Here is a 21,429-nt window from a genome sequence, read left to right on the forward strand (position 1 = left end):
TCTTTCTTTCTTTCCTTCTTTCTTTCCTTCTTTCTTTCTTTCTTTCCTTCTTTCTTTCCTTCTTTCTTTCTTTCTTTCCTTCTTTCTTTCTTTCCCTCCCTTCCTTCCTTCCCTCCCTCCCTTCCTTCCTTCCTTCCTTCCTTTTTTTGACACTGCCTGGGCTCTCTTATTACCCAGGGTAGAGTGTGGTGGTACCATGATCACAGTTCACTGCAACCTCCACCTCCCAGGCTCAAACCATCCTTCCACCTCAGCCTCCTGAGTAGCTGGGACTACAGGCACACGCCACCACACTTGGCTAATTTAAAACAATTTTTTTTTTTTTTGGTAGAGATGGGGTTTTACCATGTTGTCCAGGTTGGAGTTGAACTCTGGAGCTCAAGCGATCCACCTGCCTTGGCCTCCCAAAGTGCTGGGATTACAGGCGTGAGCCACTGTGCCCCACCGGGTATTCCTTTACAGCAGTGTGAGGATGAACTAATACAGAGACTGACGTGCTTCAGTCAACCCCAGACACTGTAGGGAAATATGGTTATTTTTCCCGCACAGAACAATTTGCTCTTCCCCTGTGGAGACGTCTTGGGTTTCCCCTATCTTTGGGTTCCAGGTGGGGTTCTGTGGGTTGACATTTGGCCCAGGCCAGCCACAGCATAGTATACCTCCTGACCGAGGTCATTGTTTCAGGAATGGGCACGTGGCTCCAGCTGGTCTGATTGTCATCGCTCCTGACCCACCCTTTTCTGGGGTTTTGAAGAAGTGTTGGGCTCTCAGCTGGAGAAGAAAGGACCACCAGGTCTTGCTGGTGGCATGCTTGCCCTCACAGGCTGGAACCAGCTTGAAAAGGACTTAACAAAGGAAGCCAAAGCTGGGAGCTGGGGAGAGCCAGGCTGCTGATCACACCAGGATCCAGCCATGCCTGATGTAAGATCACACCAGGATCCAGCCATGCCTGACACAAGACCATGCCGTGGATGTTCTAACTGTGGGTGCCATAACCTCTGAGAAGGAGCGTGCTTAATGTAGGTTACATGATTTCCATCTCTCAAAACTGATTCCTAGCTGATGGGGAAACTGCGACCTGGGAGTGGGGTGTTGCATACGGCAAACTAATGTGTAGGATTGGTGGGGTCTGCATGGGGTGTGGAGGGGGACAGTGAGCTTCTTCTCAGTGCCCAGCTGCGCCATTTGTGATGCTAGCGGGAAGGTGGTGAGTTGTTGTACAAGTTCTACTTTGTGTAAACTCTGATGTTGTGCTCAGACTGTGTGTGTCTACTGAGGAAGGCCTGACTTGCATTTGCTGGGACTGCTATTACAAAGCCACAGGCCAGGAGGCTTACACAACAGACATTGATTCTCCCACAGTCCTGGAGTGTGGAGGTCTGAGATCAAGGAGTCAGCAGGGCTGGTTCCTCCTGAGGCCTCTCTCCTTGGCTGGCAGATTCTGCTACCTTCTCCCTGCATCACAAAGTTGTCCTTCTGTGCGTGTGTCTGTGTCCTCATCTCCACTTCTTATAAGGACACCAGTTGATATCGTTTGGCTGTGTAGCCACCAAATCTCATTTTGAATTGTAGTTCCCATAAGGAGGAACCCGGTAGGAGGTAAATGAATCATGGGGGTGGTTGCGCTCATGCTGTTCTCATGATAGTGTGTGAGTACTCGTGTGATCTGATGGTTTTATAAGGGGCTTCCCCCTTTGCTTGGCACAAACTTCTCTCACCTGCCGCCGTGTAAGACGTGCCTGTTTTGCCTCCCACGATTGTAAGTTTCCTGAGGCCTCCCTAGCCATGTAGAACTGTGAATCAATCAAACCTCTTTTCTTTATAAATTACCCAATCTGGGGTATGTATTCATAGCAACATGAAAACAGACTAATACACCAGTCATGGGAGATTAGGGTCTACCCTAATGACCTCATGTTAACTTAATCACCTCCTTAAATAATGTAGGGGGTCCCATCCAACAAAATCAGTATTCTGGGGGCTGAAGTACCTGAAAATGGGAATAACTGATCTGTGCAGAGAGGTCCCTTCCACCAGGGATTAGCAATTCAAGGAGGTTGAGAGTTGTCGTTGTTAGTTTCTGCTGCTATAACAAAATACCTTACACCTGGTACTTACACTTATGAAGAGTAGAAATTTCTTTCTAGGCAAGAGGATTGCTTGAGCCCAGGGCTTTAAGATCAGCCTGGGAAATGTACCAAGACACCATCTCTACAAAAAAATAAAAAAAATAGCTAGGTTTGGTGGCTTGCACCTGTAGTCCTGGCTACTCAGGCTGAGGCAGGAGGATCACTTGAGCCCAAGAGTTCAAGTCTGCTGTGAGCTATGATTGTGCCACTGCACTCCAGCTTGGGCAACAGAGTAAGACTCTGTCTCAAAAAAAAAAAAGAAAGAAAGAAAGAAAAAAAAAAAGAAATTTATTTCTCTTGGTTCTGGAGGCTGGGAAGTCCAAGATCAAAGTGCCAGCAGACTTGGTAACTGGTGAAGGCCCAGTCTTGCCTTCATAGTGGCACCTCTTCCTATGTCCTCACATGGCTGAAGGGCAAAAGGGGCTGGCCAGTTTCCCCAATCCCTTTCAAAAGGTCACCAATCACCTCCTAAAGTCCTCACCTTTTAATATTATCACACTGGTGATTAAATTTCAACGTATGAATTTTGAAGGGACACATACATTCAAACTATAGCAAGAGTCAAGTGGCCTAAACTTGTAGGCAGCGATGAATGCCCCACTCCACGCTGAAGTCCCAGCAAAGGCAGGGGTCCTGCCAGCCAACCTGAGAAAGTCCCTCCAGGGCACGCTTCCTGCCTGAGAAGCTGGATGTCATCCCAACTGTGAGAGCCATCTGTCCCCTCAGCTGTGACCTGGGGGTGGGGGCAGCAGATGAGCCCTGTTGGGGAAATAGAAATCAAGACCTAAGGGAACACACTGACTCGTAAACACAAAAGTAGCAGATTTTATCAGTGAGCAGCAACAGCAAACAACAGCCCAGCCCCGTCCAGAATGTGGGGAGGTAGCCCCACATGGCTACAAAGCTAGAGTGGATCTCTGTTTCTATGGAATGAAAGCTACAGTTGGCTGTTATTCCAGCTTCTGTTGGTAGTTACATTGATGCAGTGTGACGTCCTGATTTTCCTACCTCTTTTATCAGTTCCTCCCGTGGCTGTCCTGGCAGTGCCCCTATAGTCACATTTTTTTGACATTCTTCAGGAGGACTAAATTCAGTTCAGTTCCCTACAGTGTCCCCCCACCCCGCAAATATTGCACAACTCACAGAGCCAGGTTGCAGACCAGGAAGAGCTGGGGAAAACTGGAGGAACATCTTGGCCCTGGTGCCAATTGAAGGACCGTGACTCTGCAAGGCCTTGGCTTTGATTGTGGGAGTTGATGGAATGCACATATTCCACAAGACAGCCATGCTTTAAAGAGAGTTGGAGGCCAGCCAAATCCCAAACCTGGCCAGCCAATGGTCATGACGCCCATGGCCCCGATGTTGTTCGGCGGGGATTGTGACCTCACTTCTGGCTTCACGTGAGTTTAACATGCTCCAGACTTGGACAACTACCCTATTCCACCCCATTGGTTCCATAATTCATTTTGGGAAAAGTACATCAGTTTCTAGGCCAAGAAGCCTCAATTGCAATGTATCCAACAAGAGTCAGTCACAGGAGTTTTCTGGGAAATACTGTGGAAAAGGAACTCTCCTCCTTCTGGAGCCACGGAGCTGGTGGGACGGAAGGAAGTCTGCACAGTGGGAATGCATTATGCCAACTAAGGGGGAGTGCCTGCCTGAGAAAAAGGTCACAGTGGAGAGCAGAACTGATGGAGGGAGAGAAATAGGTTCCTGATGACACTGTTAGATCACCTGGATCGGCCCATGCCTGAAGCCATGATATTTTGGAGCTTTTAGTTACTAAAGCAAATACATTCCTTTCCCTTTGATCCAGTTTGACCTCAGTTTCATTCGCTTGCTGCCCAAAACATCTCCACTTATGCAGTTACCCAAATGACAATAATGTGCATCTGGGTTCCTTGGTTGAAACAGCTATAATCAGCCCTGTCTGACTTAAGGAAAAAATAAAAAGAAAGATAGACATTCATTGGAAGCCTGTGAAGGAGCTGCTGAATTGACTGGTGCCTAGAGAACAGGCTGGAGAAGTACAGGAGCTACTCAAGGGCCAGACGTGGCCAAGGCGCCTTCTCTCGTTGGGTTACTTGTGTCAGACTTCAGTTCTCTCGGAGTGTAGGTGTCAGTGGGCAGCCCTAGGCCATGTATTGGTTCCCCGAGGCTGCCATAACAAATACCAGAAACTTGGTGGCTTAACACAACTGGAATTCATTCTGTCACAGTGCTGGAGGCCAGAAGTCTGAGATGAAAGTAGGGTCAGGCTGGCTCCCTCTGGATGCTCGAGGGGAGGATCCACTCTTTGCCCCTCTCCCAGCTTCTGGTGGCTCCTGCAACCCTGGTGTTCCTTGCCTTGTAGCTGCTTCTCTCCAGCCTCTGCCTCCTTCATCAGGCAGTGTTCTCCTTTCTATCTGTGTCTGTTCGCCTGGCTTTCTGATAAGGACACCTGTCATGTTGGATTGGGGCCTTCACTACTCCGTATGACCTCATCCTGTCTAAGTACATCTGCAAAGACCCTATGTCCAAATCAGGCCACATTCTGAGATTCCGGTGAGTGCAGCATTTTGGGAGACACCCTTTCACCCAGTGCAGGCCACGCCCATCCCCTGGTTGGATGAGATGATGAGGGTTTTCAGCAAGGGGTTCCTTACGCTTCCAGGGCACAAGGTACTGGATTTACCAGCTCATCAAGACAGGGTGGCCGTTCCTACCAAGGGTGTTCTGGTTGCTTTAGAAAGGGGATTGGACGTTGGACCCACCGCAGGCAACAGGGCCATCTGTACACGTCCTTTCTCTAGTGCATGCATTTCCAAAATATCCCTCTTGCCATGGCCGGAGCATCTGAGAACATCCTGGTGCATCCTTTGCCATGTATGTCCCCAGTCGCTGGGGGACAGCGTCCTCTGGGTCCTCTGTGGGTGTGGTAAGGGGGAGAGTGCCTGCCGTGGGAGATTCACCTGTTTTTTTCTGGTGTATTTGAGTTCTTCTCTCTACATTCTATGCGGTGAGCTTTCCATCATCTGACTTCCCTGGCCTGGGTGAGTTTCAGATCTGCGCTAACCAGATTCTTAGGCCACATCCAACCCTGTGGGCCTGGCCGTGGGACGCAGGGGCTCTGTACACGCACACATATGACGCATTCCATTCAATCTTCAGTAACGGACGCCCTCCCCTGTTAGGCGCTCCCAAAATGTCATTCCCACAGAAATCACCCAGATGTTGAACAACAGAGTATGAAATTCCTGCGTTCCTCTCCAGCCACCCTGGGTCAGGCTGGGATCTGATCTAAGGTAAGGATGACTGTGAGGGTGGGGCGGGGGGAATCTTGTTTCCTGTAATGCAGCTTCCCGGAGAGGGCAGCAGCTCTTCTAGGAAGGCTGGGACCGCCGCCTCAGATCAGGGAGGACGACGTCCTTCAGGCACAGGAAGCCCCTGGGTGGTTCTTCAGGGTTTGGCTGGTTGGGGTCAGGATCTGTCCTGTGTCTTCCGGGAATTTCCGAATATCTCCTTTTCCGTGGATGGATGTGCAGCCTCTTACAAGGAATGCCTGGCTCATGGTGAGTGCTCAGAAGTGTTTGTGGAATGAATAACAGACCCATGAAGCTGTGAGTTCCATGGGCATCTGATCTAGCAAACTGCAGAGGGGCATCGTGAGCTGCTTTACCCGAATCAATCAGCGTCCAGGCTACAAAAACAGGCAGAGGAGGTGGTTCCTGGGAGCCGTTCCTACCTAACCAACTCTGTCTTTCTTCGAACCTTTAAGCTGTCCTTGTTCATTCCTGGGCACAGGCCCAAGTAACTTTGAGAAGGAATTCAGTTCAGGGTTTGACTCTGAAACAAAATTGATAAATGTGGTATGTGTTCTGATTACACTCGCCGTATTAGCAAGGATCTTGCTAACAGGGGAGACCTGCTCCGAACAGGCACCGGTGAGAACAGAACCCCCCACTTAGAATTGTACATCTGGGGATCGGAGGATTCTTCTATAAGCTAGCTTCTGATTCTGTACATTTCAAATCTTATTTCTTCTGTTACCCACTACTCCACATACTTCCTACCCTGGGGCGCTAGCAATTGCCTAACCACACACGGAGGTGATCGGAAACCACATAAATACACCTCACTAAGCCCAAACTGCACGGACCCCCTAACTCCACTTCCACTCAACGCCACCCCCCAAATACCTGTGGGCACACCAGTGCCATCTGACCTAAAGTGGAGTGTGATGGAGGTACCAGAGTAGAAGGTCTCATGAATATATCATTTTATAAGTTTTATCGAAACATAACATCATCATGTGAACAATTTCTAGGGCTCCTCCCCTTGCAAATGAGGGGCCCTGTGGTAGCCACTGACTGCTAAGAAGCGAGATGGTCTGCCTACCAACCGTCAGCTTCAGACTGGGCCACCTTGTGGCTGCCCAGGTTGGAGAAGGATCGTGAAGCATGGGGTTTGTAGTCAGAAGATGTGGGTTGTCGCGGTGGCTCACGCCTGTAATCCTAGCACTTTGGGAGGCCGAGGCGGACGGATCACGAGGTCAGGAGATCGAGACCATCCTGGCGAACACGGTGAAACCCCGTCTCTACTGAAAATACAAAAAAATTAGCTGGGCGTGGTGGCGGGTGCCTGTAGTCCCAACTACATGGGAGGCTGAGGCAGGAGAATGGCATGAATCCGGGAGGCGGAGCTTGCAGTGAACCGACATTGCGCCACTGCACTCCAGCCCGGGCGACAGAGTGAGACTCCGTCTCAAAAAAAAAAAAAAAAAAAAAAGATGTGGGTTGGATCCTGGAGAAAACATGGGCTGTAAAGCATCAGTGACTCTTACTGGCTAAATAAGCACTTGTTAAGTGCGTGTGGCATGCGAGGCCAGTGCTGGCACCAAGCGCTCTGCTAAATGCTGGAATGACTGATAAAGAACCACCACTCTGCCTTGCATGCCTCTCCAGGACATGCAGACCCGGGGGCCTGAGCCCTAGGTGGGAAAGCACGTGGCCCAGGAAATGAAAGCACTCAGAGGTAATTTCTCCTGCGAGGGCTGCACAGCCTCCAGCCCAGGGCAGTGAACACCCAGGGAGACCCCAGGAAGGGGAGTCCTGGCCAGGTGTACAGTCTTCGAGTCCCCAGGCCAGCATCGCCTGCCACGGCACAGAACCGTAGGCTGTGAGAGTTGATTCCAGGGTGTATTTTATAGCTTACTGATGAGCCGTCCTCTCCTGTCTCAGGATCTGACCTGTGCCCTGGCTGGTTCAAAGGTTCCATCTTTTGGGAGGAGACTGAGATTTGCTTCAGAAAGATGCCAAGAGAAAGAACAAGATCATTTTCACCTTCTGACCCGAAAAACAGGATGAGGCAGCCGGGTGCCAGGCTTGCAGGCCAGGCTGTGGTCTGGAGACAGGATCTTTCCACTTCCTGTCTTTCCTCCTCCCTCACCTCTTTAAGTCCAGGACTGACTCTGCAGGGACCTCCTGTCTTGCAGCCCCTCCCTGCAAGCCCTGAGCCTCGAGGCCGGATGCTGGGTGGTAGGAAAGGGCTGTGATGTATGGAAAGTGCAGGGAACATCGGCCTTGTTCTGGACCCTGGGGACTGTGGGAAGGAAAAGGGGAGGGAGGAGAGTGGAGCTGGCTGATGTGTGTCGCAGATGTTCCCTCTTTGGGCCTTTGGGCAAAGTGAGGGGGCCCTGGGAGGGACGGTCAGTCAGGTACGAGACTCTGGCTCAGGGGGACACTGCCTGGCAGGCTGTCCTCCACTGCCTGGGGCACTGTCCCATCAGCGTCTGCTGGAGTGACTGCCAGTGAACCCAGGCAGAGGCTCTTCCCTTCCCAGTGCAGCCTGGAGGAAAGCGAACAGGCCTGCCCTGGGTGCAAGGGGTGACAGGGTAAGGCAACTTAACAGCAAATGCCAGGGGTCAAGGGCTGGCCAGGGGTCAGAGGGACAGTGGGGCAGAGTCTCATGGCCCACAGCCAGCGAGATCTGGGTCAGCGATGGCAACACTGTTTACTTGCAGACTGCAGGCACACCTGGGGAAAGGTGCATGGGGGTACTGCCTTGGTGGCCATTTGGTGCCACCCAAGGACCAGCATAGGGCCAAAGATCCCCCGGGTCACCCGTCCCTGCACAAAGATGCTGTCTTAGGCAGTGAAGGTGGTTGGGAGAAAACTTTCATATTCAAATGAGATGCCTGTTATCCACCCATAGATAACCAGCTTAAAGCTGGGTAGGGCTAAAAGCTAGTATTTTCCCCCAACCAGATGATCTGCTACAACCAAATAAATTGCACCTTCCCGCAGGGTTGCATTGTGAGATTCAGGACACAGGTGGTGTGGGGAGCTTTGACATGCAGGGAAGTGACCCCCACACACAGTCGCAAAGTCCTTGGGGCTCCCCCAAGAAGGCTGGCCAGGCACTTGGCAAGGATGAGGCGGGAGGCAGCTCACGGCTCGGGAATCTCCAGGACACAGGCTCGCACAGATGGGAAGCACCTGTGGGTGGCTCTCAAGCCCCCATCTCATTGGTACCCGTGGTGGGTGTCTCCCCACCTTCTAGCTCGGGCTCCTCACGAAGCGCCCGTTGCAGCACAGTCCCCAGCGACCCCTGCAGCCTGCGACTTCTCCGGCTGCCCACCAGGAAGTAGATGAGGGGGTTAGCGCTGCTGCTCACGGACGAGCAGAGGCGTGACAAGTTGAAGTACAGGAGCTTCGTGTCAGGCGGCAGGTTCAACCAGTACAGCACGAACCAGTAGAAGCCCAGGGGCAGGGAACAGATGAGGAACACCAGGACAGAGGCCAGGACCACCACGAACAGCTGAGTGGGCTGCCGCCGCCACTGCTGGGAGCTTCTCCGCACCCGGACAAAGAGGGTCAGGCTGGACAGAGTCATCACTGGGGTTAAGACCCCCATGATGAGGGCAGCCTGGACCATGTCCACCCGGAAGCACCAGTCTTTATTGAATTTCAGGAACTTGCTGCAGAAGCAAGAGGTCAACCCATTTGTCAGGAGACACAGCATCCAGAGCAGGGTGCACACCCAGGCTGACAGGTGCCTGGGCCGGTGACACTTGAACCAGATAGGGAAGAGGACGGAGAGACAGCGCTGGGTGCTGATGGCTGTCAGCAGGCTCAGGCCTGCTGTGTAGGCAAAGTACTTCAGTCTCTTCATCAGCTCGTGGACCTTGTCAGTGGTACTGACCAGGGGCTGAGTTTCCAGGCTGAGCATGGCAGCCATGCTGAAGACGAAGAGGAGGTCAGCTGCCGCCAGGTTGAGGATATAGATGGAGAAGGGAGTCCTGCGCGTTCGAAATCCCAGCAGCCAGATCACCATGCTGTTGCCTGCCATCCCGCACAGGCAGGTGAACATGGCCAGGGAGCTCAGCACCAGGCAGGCTGTGTGCACCACGCTCCCTCTGGAATGGTTTAGGGCCAACTCTGCAGTCCCACTGCTATTCAAAGTCTGGTTCATCCCTACAAGAGGAAGATGCACCAATGTGAAATTCTGTGTTGCTGGGACCATGGGGGAACCCCTGGGAGCCCCTCGAATTTCCAGCTTCAGAGCTCTACCCTCCAGATTCTTTATGCAACAGACCGTGGCCGGGAGGCTTAACCTTCCCGCCCTCCTGTGACTCACTCAGCCCAGACCTGCCTCCAGGGTCACCTTTATACCTACAAAGCTGTTATAGATGTCCGTTACCAGTTTAAAAAATTCCCCTCTATCTTGATTTGAATTATTTTTTAAATCATGGAGATGTATTGACTTTCATCAAATGCTTTTTCTACATCTATCATAGAAAAGTCATTATTATCAATAGACGTAGAAAAAATATTTGATAGAAGCATTTGATATCATTTTTTTCCTCCTGTAATTGTCAAACCCTCTGAGTTAACTAAAAAAAAAATGACCTTGGGCTGGGTGTGGTGGTGCATGCCTGTAACCCCAACACTTTGGGAGGCTTGCTTGAGGCCAGGAGTTTGAGATCAGCCTGGGCAACATAGCAAGATCCCATCTCTACAATTTTTTTTTTAAAAATTAGCCGGGCATGGTGGCACACACCTGTGTCAGCTACCTGAAAGGCCGAGGTGTGAGGATCACTTGAGCCGGGCACATTGAGGTTGTAGTGAGCCATGGTCCCACCACTGCACACCAGCCTGGAAGACAGAGCAAGACCCTGTCTCTTAAAAAACAAATTAGGCCTGGGGCAAAGAGTAGAATTAACTACACTCCTTAATTTAAGATGCACCATGAGCATCAGCCTGTTAAAAACCCTCCATTATTCAAATTTCCTTCCCCATCCCATCTTAGCTGCCTTTTTCCTCCCACCACTTGCATCCATTCCAACCTGTTTCACACAAGTCCTTGGATACCTCAATGTCTTTCAAGATGGAGTGGTTGCCCATTGTGTTTTAAATTTACATAAATGTTGTGATTTAGAATTAATGATGGGTTTTGTTTTTTTTTTATTTTTCACTTGACGATATGTTTGTAGGATATATCCAGGGGGCTGTATGCAAAAGTTGTGGTTTAAAATGTCATCATGCACACTGATCTGTTATCCATTCCTTACTGTGGATCCTCAGCTTGCTTCAAAATTCCCGTTATCACCAAAACACTGTGTTGAACATCCTCATGCATGTGCCCATTGGACTTGACTCAGGATTTTTCTGGGATACATTCTTGGAGGAGGATTGCTCAGTCATAGAACATATACACATTTAGTTTCACTAAATGTTGCCTGGTAATTCTTTTTCTGAATGGCTGCTTCAGGTTTCACCTGTACCAGCAGAATAGGAATGTTCACATTTTCCCATTCTCTCACCAACACTTGGTGTTATTTGTTTTTCTAACTTTTGCCAATCTGATGGTTGCAAAGTGATATACTATAGATGTTTTAACCTGCATTTCTCTGATTACAGTGAGTTTGAGCATCAATTCATATATCTGTTAGCCATTTGGAGTTCCCCTTCTTCAAATTGCCTGTTCACACCTGTTGTCCATTTTTCAATTGGGTTTCCTTTCTTTTCCTTCCTGATTTACAGGAGTTGCTTGTATTTCTAGATATTAATGCCTTGCTGGATTTAGACATCGCATATACTTTTCTCGGAGAACTCTCTGGTTTTTTATGGCAACTCTATCTATTACGAACTTTGGTTGGAAGACATCCTAAATTTTGGTACAGCTAACTCCTCAGAATTTTTTCCTCTGAAATTTTGTGCCTTCTAGATCTGAAAGTATTCTGTCTCTCTGGATAAAAAAATATAGTCTTGTATATTTTCTTCTATTACTTTTATAGTTTTTCCCATTCAGATTTTGGTTCTTGGATCCAACTGGAATCTATTTTTTATGAGCTTGATTTTTCCTCCATATTATGGGTCAGCTTTCCTAACAGTATCTCCTAAACAGTCTATCCTTTCCCTATTGACTTACTAAGTTCCCATTTACACATGGGACTAGGTTGTTAATTTCATTCTTCATTCTGTGTCATTGGTTCATCTCTCCGTTCCAACAACATTAACATAGTGTTTTGTTTTTTTAAATCTGTCTTTGTGCTATGTCATTTTATTTTGTGAGACGTATCTCCCTCTTTAACTTTCTTTGCCAAAATTGAATTAGCCATTTGTGAATCTTTATTCTTCCTTAAAATTTTAGAGCAAATTTTTGGAATTCCTAAAAGAACAAGACCCTCAAGTTTTCAGTAGAAGTTCATAGAACTTGCAGATTATTGTGTTAGAGAACTGTCGCATTCACAATGTTAAGTCATTGTGTCCATAGCCTGAAATGCCTCTCTGCTCTCAAAGCCTTTAAAATAATTAATAACAGCATTGGATTTTTTTTTTTTTTTTGAGGTAGAGTCTCACCCTTTTTGCCCACGCTGGAGTGCAGTGGCACAATCTCGGCTCACTGCAACCTCCACCTCCTGGTTTTAAGTGATTCTCCTGCTTCAGCTTCCTGAGAAGAGTAGCTGGGATTACAGGCACCTGCCACCACGCCTGGCTAAGTTTTGTATTTTTAGTGGAGATGGGGTTTTGCCATGTTGGCCAGGCTGGTCTCGAACTCCTGACCTCAGGTGATCTGGCCTGCCTCGGGCTCTTAAAGTGTGGAGATTACAGGTGTGAGCCACTGTGTCTGGCCATAACATTGAAATTTACTCACGAAAGTTCTGTACACTTTATTGTGTTAATTTTTAGATATTGTTGTAGTGGTTTTACCGGCATTGTAAATGGTATTTTATTACATCTAAAAAGTTTTACTTAGTTTTTTTTTTTTTTGAGACGGAGTCTCCCTCTGTCACCAGGCTGGAGTGTAGTGGTGTGATCTCGGCTCACTGCAACCTCCAACTCTGTGGTTCAAGCAATTCTCCTGCTTCAGCCTCCCAAGTAGCTGGGATTACAGGCACGTGCCACCATGCCCAGCTAATTTTTGTATTTTCAGTACAGACAGGGTTTCACCATGTTGGCTAGGCTGGTCTCAATCTCCTGACCTCGTGATCCACCCGCCTCAGCCTCCCAAAGTGCTGGGATTACAGGCATGAGCCACTGCGCCCGGCCTACTTACATTTTTATTGGACAGCTGATGCGTGGAATTGGGTTAATAATAATACTTCTTTTTTCATGACATCCTGTTAACATTGGTTGCCCTCTTTTATTTTTTAGTGTATGTATGTTTGTATGCATATTAATGTAGGTACCCACCATCCAACATGAAAACCGTGATGTTGACAGTAACTTAGTTAATTTTTCAAAGTTTGTTTAGGCTGCTGCATGGAGAATAGACTGATAAGGACAAGAGGAGAGGCTGGGAGGCAAGTAAGGGGTCTGATGCAGGTGCTAGTGGGAGCTGAACTGGGGTGGTGGCTGTGGCGTGTAGGTCATGAGAAACAACTCGGTTTGGAATAAAATTTAAAAGTAGAGTCCATAAGCCTTGCTGATGAATCGGACATTGGGAGGATTCCATTAGTTTCTGCATTCAATTATTTGGTAGTTCATTCATTCAGTGTACCCCAGTGAGTTCTCACCGTTGTCCAGGCCCTTTCCGTGAATAAAGTAGGCACCTACAATGTATGAGGGTTCTGACTTCTCTACACCTTCACCAAGATTTTTTATTAACTGTCTTTTTTATTGTAGCCATCCTAGTCGGTGTGTGAATTAGTATCTCATTGTGATTTTGATTTGCATTTCCCTAATGACAAATGATGTTGAACATTTTTTCATGTGCTTATTGGTCATTTGTATATCTTTGAGGAAATATCTATTCAGATCCTTTCTACTTTAAAATTGGATTGTCTTTTTATTGTTGAACTGTTAAAGTTTTATTTACTTATTTATTTATTTTAAGAGAGACAGAGTCTCACTCTCTTGCCCAGGCTGGAGTGCAATGGCACGATCTCAGCTCACTGCAACCTCCGCCTCCTAGATTCAAGTGATTCTTCCGCCTCAGCCTCCCGAGTATCTGGGATTACAGGCACCCGCCATCATGCCTGGCTAATTTTTGTACTTTTGTAGAGACAGCGTTTCACTGTATTGGCCAGACTGCTCTTGAACTCCTGACCTCAGGTGATCCACCTACCTTGGCCTCCCAAAGTGCTGAGATTATAGGTGTCAGCCACCACGCCCAAAGTTTTTTAAAAATAAAAATTGTATATATTAGACTCTTATGAGATATGATTTACAAATATTTTCTCCCACTCTGTAGGTTGCCTTTTCACTCTCCTGATGGTGTCCTTTGAGACACAAAAGTTTTTACTTTGATGAAGTCCAGTTTATCTACTTTTTTCTTTTGCTGCTTGTGTCTTTGGTGTCATATCTAAGAATCCACTGCCAAATCCAAGTTCATGGAGATTGGAGATTTACCTCTGTGTTCTTTTCTAAGGATTTTGTGGCTTTAGCTCTTATATTTAAGTCATTGATTCATTTTAAGTTAATTTTTGTAGGTAATGTATCACCTTCATTTTTGAAGGATATTTTCTCTAGATAAAGAAGTCTAGGTTGACCGTTTTTTAAATTTATCTTTTAAAACTTTAAAGATGTCATTCTGTGGTCTCTTGTCTTGCATAACTTCTGAAAAGAGCTCTGTAATAATTCTCATTCTTTTCTCCCTCTTATTTATTTATTTATTTATTTTGAGACGGGGTCTGGCTCTGTCACCCAGGCTGGAATGCAGTGGCACAATTTCGACTCACTGCAATCTTCATCTCCTGGGCTCAAGCCATCCTCCCACCTCAGCCTCCCAAGTAGCTGGGACTACAGGTGCACACCACCACGCCCAGCTAATTTTTGTATTTTTTGTAGAGATGGGATTTCGCCATGTTACCAAGGCTGGTCTCAAACTCGTGAGCTCAAGCAATCCACCTACCTCAGCCTCCCAAAGTGCTGGGATTACAGGCATGAGCCACTGCACCTGGCCTGTCTGGCTGTTTTAAGGTCTTCTCTTAACGTTGGTTTTCAAAAGTGTAGATATGATATTTTTTGGTATAGTTTATTTTGCTGTTCATTATATTCATTGAGGTTCTTGGATCTGAGGGTTTATGATTTTTATTTTTATTTATTTTTGAAATGGAGTCTTGCTCTGTCGCCCAGGCTGGAGTGTAGTGGCACAATCTCAGCTCACTGCAACCTCTGACTCTCAGGTTCAAGCAATTCTCCTGCCTTAGCCTCCCGAGTAGCTGGGACTACAAGCACGCACCACCACGCCCAGCTAATTTTTTGTATTTTTAGCAACCCGGAGTTTCACTGTGTTAGCCAGGATGGTCTCAATCTTCTGACCTCATGATCCGCTCGCCTCGGCCTCCCAAAGTGCTGGGATTCCAGGCGTGAGCCACCGCGCCCGGCCATCTTCTGTCTAATTTTAAAGAGCATGTGTCTAAAGTTTCTCCATTAGATATGATGTTTACTCTCAGTTTTTGGTACTATCTTTTATCAAAGTGAGAAGGTTTCCTTGTAGTTTTCTGAGAGTTTTTTTATCAGAACTGCATGGAATTTGTCATAAACCTTTTTTTCTGCATCTACCAAGATAAAAATTTTCTTTTTTTCTCCTTCTGTCTGTTTACGTGGTGAATATATATTGATAGATTTTCTGGCATTTATTCAACCTTCTATTTCTAAGATAAACCATTTAGTTAGTTCTGAGGGTTTTTTGCTTTGATTTTATTTAGAACATTTTCATCCATGTTTATATCTGCAATTGGCCCATAATTTCCTCTTCTGGTACTATCCTTGCCTGTTTTTTATTTCAAAGCTAAAAGATGACACTGGCTTTATAAAATGAGTTGGAGAGGTTACCCTTTTTCTCTGTCTTCTAGAACAATTTGTGTCATGTAAGGATTATCTTTCTTTGAAGGTTTGGCAGAAGGTAAGACCATCTGGTCTGGTAATTTTTATGTAAGTGTGAGTGGACGTGCATGGCTTTAAAAAGAACTACAAATCCAATGTATTTAATGTTTTCAGTCTCCTCAGGCATTTAATTTCTTACTGAGTTACAGTAGGCAATATTATTTTTCTAGAAAATTGTTCTTGCTTTTTGGTTTCACATTTATCAGTATAATACGCACAGTAGTTTCTTATATTCATTCAGAATTTTTACAACTTCACTTCTATCTGCCAGTCTTTATTTGTGACTTCACTCCTGTTTTTTCTTGATTAGTTTGCCAGAGGGTTGTTTTATGAGAATTATTTAAAAATAAAATCATCTCTACTGTTTCTTTGCTTCACATTTCCTTAATTTATGCTTTTATTTTTTTTTCCATTTTCTTTGAATTTACGCTATGATTCTTTTTCAGCTTCCTTTGTTGAATGCTTATGTAATTAATTTTTAAATCTTCTCCTTTTGGTAACAGGTATTTAGGGCTATAAATGTACCACTAAGTATTTCTTTAGATGTTTCATAAATTTTGATATCGAGTGTTTTTATTGTTGTCTAAATAGCTTATAATTCAAAACTATTGCAAATATGAATTTTAAATGTCTGTAAGTTATTTAGAAATACATTTTGTAATGCATGAGTCTAGCTATCTTTTTGTTGTTAATATTGCAAGAAAGTCAGATAATGTGATCAGTTTTTTGATATTTGTTGAGATGCATTTTGAAGCCTAATAGATGGTTAATTTCTATTTTCTTTCTATATCCGCTTGACTATGTTTTAAAAATTATGCTATTTACATTATCTGTAGCTTTATTAATTTGTCTGCTATAAATATCAACCCGTGATGACTGAGGTCTTGTCATTTTGTCTTCCACCTATTTTGAAACTTTGTTAAGTGACTACAAATCCAAGATTATTTGATAACACTGGGGAATTGTGTCCTTTATGTAGTGGTCCTCTTCATCCTTACTAATTTTTTTTGTGTTTGAGACAGAGTCCCACTATGTTGCCCAGGCTCCAGTGCAGTGGCCATGATCTTGGCTCACTGCAAACTTTGCCTCCTGGGTTCAAGCGATCCTCCTGCCTCAGCCTCCCAAGTAGCTGGGATTGCAAGCATGTGCCCCCATGCTTGGCTAATCTTTGTATTTTTAGTAGAGATGGGGTTTTGCCATGTTGGCCAGGCTGGTCTGGAACTCCTGACCTCAAGTGATCTGCCCACCTCAGTCTCCCAAAGTGCTGGATTACAGGCGTGAGCCACCGCGACTGGCTGTTTTTTTATTATTATTTTTATTATTTTTTTATTTTTATGTTTGCAATTACTGGTTTCCTTCTACAGGGATATCATTACTTTTTCTTGTGGGAGCCCCACGTTGTCATAAAGGTTTTGCTACCCAGGCATTTGGCATTGGCCTCTGTGGATATTCAAAGGATTTCACAGGTCCAGGACCAGGTTTTTGACGGATTTCTTGGCTGGGAGATTTGGCATCATGCAAGCGGTAGTAAATTCAGATTCTACTGTCATTGGAAATGTCCCCTCAGGTTCAAAACAGATTTAAACATTTACCAAACTCATACTATGTGCCAGATACATACATACATATTTATAAAAACACATACACATATATAATAGTGCACACACACATATGCACAGACATATACACATATTGCACATAGCATATATTCATATATACATACGTAGCACATATATACACATAGAACACATAGCTCTATACACAGCACGTACACATATACACAGTAAACACACACACACGTATACCCATGTACACAGACACACAGAGCACATACAACGATGACCACGACGGCCATGAGCTCACAGTTGTGTGTAGGAAACACACAGTTAAAGGCAGTCCCACCCTACAGCTCAGGCTGTAACTAACAAGGTGAGGGACTCAGAGGGTAGGGGCCGGGAGGGACTCAGGTGGGAAGGGAGTTGGGGGAAGCCAGGTGAGGGAGCAGGGTGCTGACTGCAGGAGAAGTGTGTGTGTATGTGGCTGGACCCCAGGGTCAGGCCCTTCCCAGGGGGGCTTGGGGACCTGTTACCTGATCCCTCTCCAGCTTGTTGGGGAACCCCCCCATCTAATGCCATGGAGCCTGGCCTCTGCCTCTGGGTCACCTGTGCACCAACGTGGCTGCTGCAGGATGACGCGGATCTACTCTGTGCGGGTTCAGGGGTGTTTGTGCAGTGCTCTGTGGGGCCCCGCAACTCTGAGAGGGGAAGGTGCAGACTCATGCTGCTGTCCCACGGGCCTTGTGGTTAGACTTCAGATGGGTCTTCCCAGGCCATTGTCCCTCACCTGCCACCTTCCCCGTCCCCCACTCTGCTCTGGGTGCCTGGACGGGGTGGTGATGTCCAGTGGGGTTCAGAGGCCCTCAGGGCACCTGGCTTCCTCTTGGGGGTCACCAGGGAGCCCCTTGCAGACATTTCCCAAGGGACAGCAGTGTGTCAGGGGCTATTCCAGGTACTGGGGTGCTGGAGAGAAAGAGATAAGCCCCGCCTTGCACCTGTGGATACCATCCTGCAGGAGAGACTGTCCCTGAGCAGGGACAACAAGGTGGCTTCAGCCCGGCACCTGTGAGGGTGCTGGGGAGAGCTGCTGGGGAGAGCTGCTGGCGAGAGCTGCTGGGGAGAGCTGCTGGCGAGAGCTGCTGGGGAGAGCTGCTGGCGAGAGCTGCTGGGGAGAGCTGCAATGGGGGCCTTTTTTTTGTTTGTTTTTTTGACACGGAGTCTTGCTCTGTCACCAGGCTGGAGTGTAGTGACACGATCTCAGCTCACTGCAACCTCCGCTTCCCGGGTTCAAGTGATTCTCCTGCCTCAGCCTCCCGAGTAACTGGGATTACAGGCACAGGCCAACATGCCCAGCTAATTTTTGTATTTTTAGTAGAGACAGGGTTTCAGTATGTTGGCCAGGCTGGTCTTGAACTCCTGACCTCAGGCGATCCACCCACCTCGGCCTCCCAAAGTGCTGGGATTGCAGGCATGAGCCACCACGCCCGGCCTTGATGGGGGGCCTTTATGCGGAACCCTGGTGGGTCACAAAGGGATGAGGGTTGGGGGGGCGGGGCATGCATTAGGGAGATGGCCCCAGAGGACCCCTCCCGGGGAAGACGCTCAGCTGCAGGGACCCCTGAGAGAGTGCAGGTGACATTCAAAGGCATGTGTGGTCATGGGTGGGGTAGGAGATCAGAGAAATGACAGGGAGGCTGATCTCTCCATTTGTTGGAACGATGTGATTGTGTGCTGTGTTCGAGGATAGTGAGTTAGTGGAGAGGGGACTCCTGATGCGTGGGAGAGGCCACAGCTGCAGGAATGATTTCCTGGGGAGGGGGCGAGAGGAGAGGGGACCCGGCCTACAGTGGGGGGCTTGGCCAGCTAGGAGCTGGGACGTCACCAGGAGGAGGCGCAGAACCAGGCGTGGGTCAGCCAGGGACCTGAGGGGGGAAGGGGACACTCCCTGGCATCCTCTTACTCCTTGATAGCAGGAGAGTGTCAAGCACTGGGGCTGAGGAAAGGAAGAGGGATTTGGGGTGGAGGGGTTGAGGGACAGGAGCCCTTATCCCAACCGAAGTAGAATAATGAGCTGTGACTATTTTCTAGTAAAAGACAACACATACGTGAAAACTGGCCACATCAGTGGAGATGCCTGGCTTCTCTGCAGTGATGTGAGCTTCAGGGCGCAGGGGTGAGTGGGGAGGTGGAGGGTGGGGGAGAGTACGTGTCTCTGCCACCCCTGAATCAGGGGCTGGCACACAGTGGTGCTCAATACATGTTTGTGGCTTGGCCCCTGGATTAAGCGCTCTGCAGCGTACTCCCTGAACTCCCGGCCCTCCTTCCCTCGTCTCTGCAGACGGAGTGAGTTCAGCCAGCCTGTCGGCTGGACGGGTGGGCACCGCGTCTGACTTGATCGCTCTGTCTGTCCACCCGGTCCCTAGTGTGAGCTGCACCGTTTTGTAAGGCCCCCGCCACTGCGCAGACCTTGGTGGAAGTGAAACATTCCACAGGGATTCGGGCCGTGAGAAACAGCCCGAATTTCATATTCTTCTGGGAGAAAGTGCAAGCAACACCCCCATGATCTTATCAATATCCTGCCAGGCAGCAAGCCTGACTGCCCAGACCCCTCACGCCCATACCTGTAAGTACCCCAGCCTGTAAGCACCCCAGCCTGTAAGCACCCCAGCCTGTAAGCACCCCAGCCTGTAGGCACCCCAGCCTGTAAGTACCCCAGCCTGTAAGTACCCCAGCCTGCAAGTACCCCAGCCTGTAAACGGTGGTGGGCTCTGGCATCAAGCTGGTCGCCGACCTCTGCAGGTTTTTACAGTGTACCTGCATTTCCTGTAGAGCCTCCTCTCTCTCTCTCTCTCTCTCTCTGTCTTTCTTTAACCCTCACCTTCACTTTAAAAAACCAATCACGAGTCCAGGCACAGTGGCCCACACCTGTGATCCCAGCACTTTGGGAGGCCGAGGTGAGCAGATCACGAGGTCAGGAGTTCGACACCAGCCTGGCCAATATGGTGAAGCCCCGTCTCTACTAAAAAATACAAAAATTAGCCAGGCGTGGTGGTGTGTGCCTGTAATCCCAGCTACTCGGGAGACTGAGGCAGGAGAATCACTTGAATCCAGGAGGCAGAGGTTGCAGTGAGCCCAGATCACGCCATTGCACTCCAGCCTGGGCAAGAGACCAAGACTCCAACTCAAGCAAACAAAACAAAACAAAACAAAACCTAACACGTAGTGCCATGCCTGCAGGTAGCAAATGTTCAACAAAGACTTGCTGACGGGTGAATGAGTGTGCAGACCAGCAGGTGATACTCTTGGCTGGTTCCTGTAGGGGGCTGAAAGGTGGCCCCTAAAGATACGTCCCTGTTCCAGAACCCGTGAATGTGACTTATTTGGAGGTAGGGTCTTTGCAGTTGTAATTGAGTTAAGGATCTCGAGATGAGACCATCCTGGATGATGCAGTTGGCCCCTAATCCCAGTCCTTATAAGAGACACACACAGGAGTTGCCTAGTGAGAAGAGGAGGCCTCATGAAGACACAGGCAGGGACTGGGTTTATGCGGCCACATCCCAGGAACGCCTGGAGCCACTAGAAACCAGAAGCAAGGAGGGGTTCTCTAGAGCCTCAAGGGGCGCACGGCCCTGCTGACCCTGCTTCTGGGTTTTTGGCCTCCCGACCATGAGAGAGGAGCTTTGTGCTTTAAGCTGCCTGGTCTGTGCAGCCACAGGAAACTCCTGTGGCCCCTGACACGGGCGTGCCCACCGTAGAGAGCAGAGTGTCTCACACCATCGCCACACACTGCTCACTGGGGGGTTGATCCTGGACTTGGGAGAGGGCAAGTTGAAGCCCACCCACAAGACACCTTCCCAGCTGAGCCCAGCACAGCAGGAACAGCTGGGACCCGGCCCCAGGTGGCTCTGCTTTCAGTCTTCTCTTCCTAGGAAGGGTGCAGGGGTATCCAGGGCCAGCCAGGGGGCACCGTGCCCAGCACATCATGAGCACTCAGAGTTTATTGGCTGAGTGCCTGATGGACTGACGGACAGATGGACCCCTGGTGGGGCCCCAGACTGCTCAACCCTCATCCGGGGTCACACGGTTCCCCTGAGTGGCTCTGGGGCTCTGTTAGAGGTTCTGAGCTTGACACTTGCTCCCGATCCCCATCAGAGCCAAGAGAAACCCTGATTTACGCTAACTCCTGCCCCCCAGCACTAATCAATGATGAACGAGACCTCGAGGAGATACTGCAGTGGGGGGTAAGTGATCATTGCTCAGCCCGTCAACGGCCGCATGGCATCAAGGGGTGTTTACGACGTTCTAGTGGGCTCAGCGCTGCTTTGCTTGGCCACTGGACACATTGGAGACCGTGGAGACCTCCGGGAGGAGAGGCGTTAATAGCAGCGATGGCCCCGGGTCAGGACCCGTGGAAGTGAGCATGCACAGTCC

At 48.4% G+C, this 21,429-nt stretch overlaps 1 protein-coding gene across 1 annotated transcript; it reads right to left on the reverse strand.

The window, feature by feature from the left end:
* Positions 1–8,618: 8,618 nt before the first annotated feature.
* Positions 8,619–10,242, reverse strand: MRGPRD (MAS-related GPR, member D). The gene is made up of 2 exons (XM_011987064.1): positions 10,170–10,242; positions 8,619–9,583 (listed from the first exon to the last, which is right to left on the reverse strand). Exons 1-2 carry the CDS (start codon positions 10,240–10,242, stop codon positions 8,619–8,621), a joined length of 1,038 nt encoding a protein of 345 aa, XP_011842454.1.
* Between the last annotated feature and the right edge of the window lie 11,187 nt (positions 10,243–21,429).

This window comes from Mandrillus leucophaeus, unplaced genomic scaffold (assembly GCF_000951045.1).
Source record: "Mandrillus leucophaeus isolate KB7577 unplaced genomic scaffold, Mleu.le_1.0 Scaffold30, whole genome shotgun sequence".
Classification (NCBI taxonomy): Eukaryota; Metazoa; Chordata; class Mammalia; order Primates; family Cercopithecidae; genus Mandrillus; species Mandrillus leucophaeus.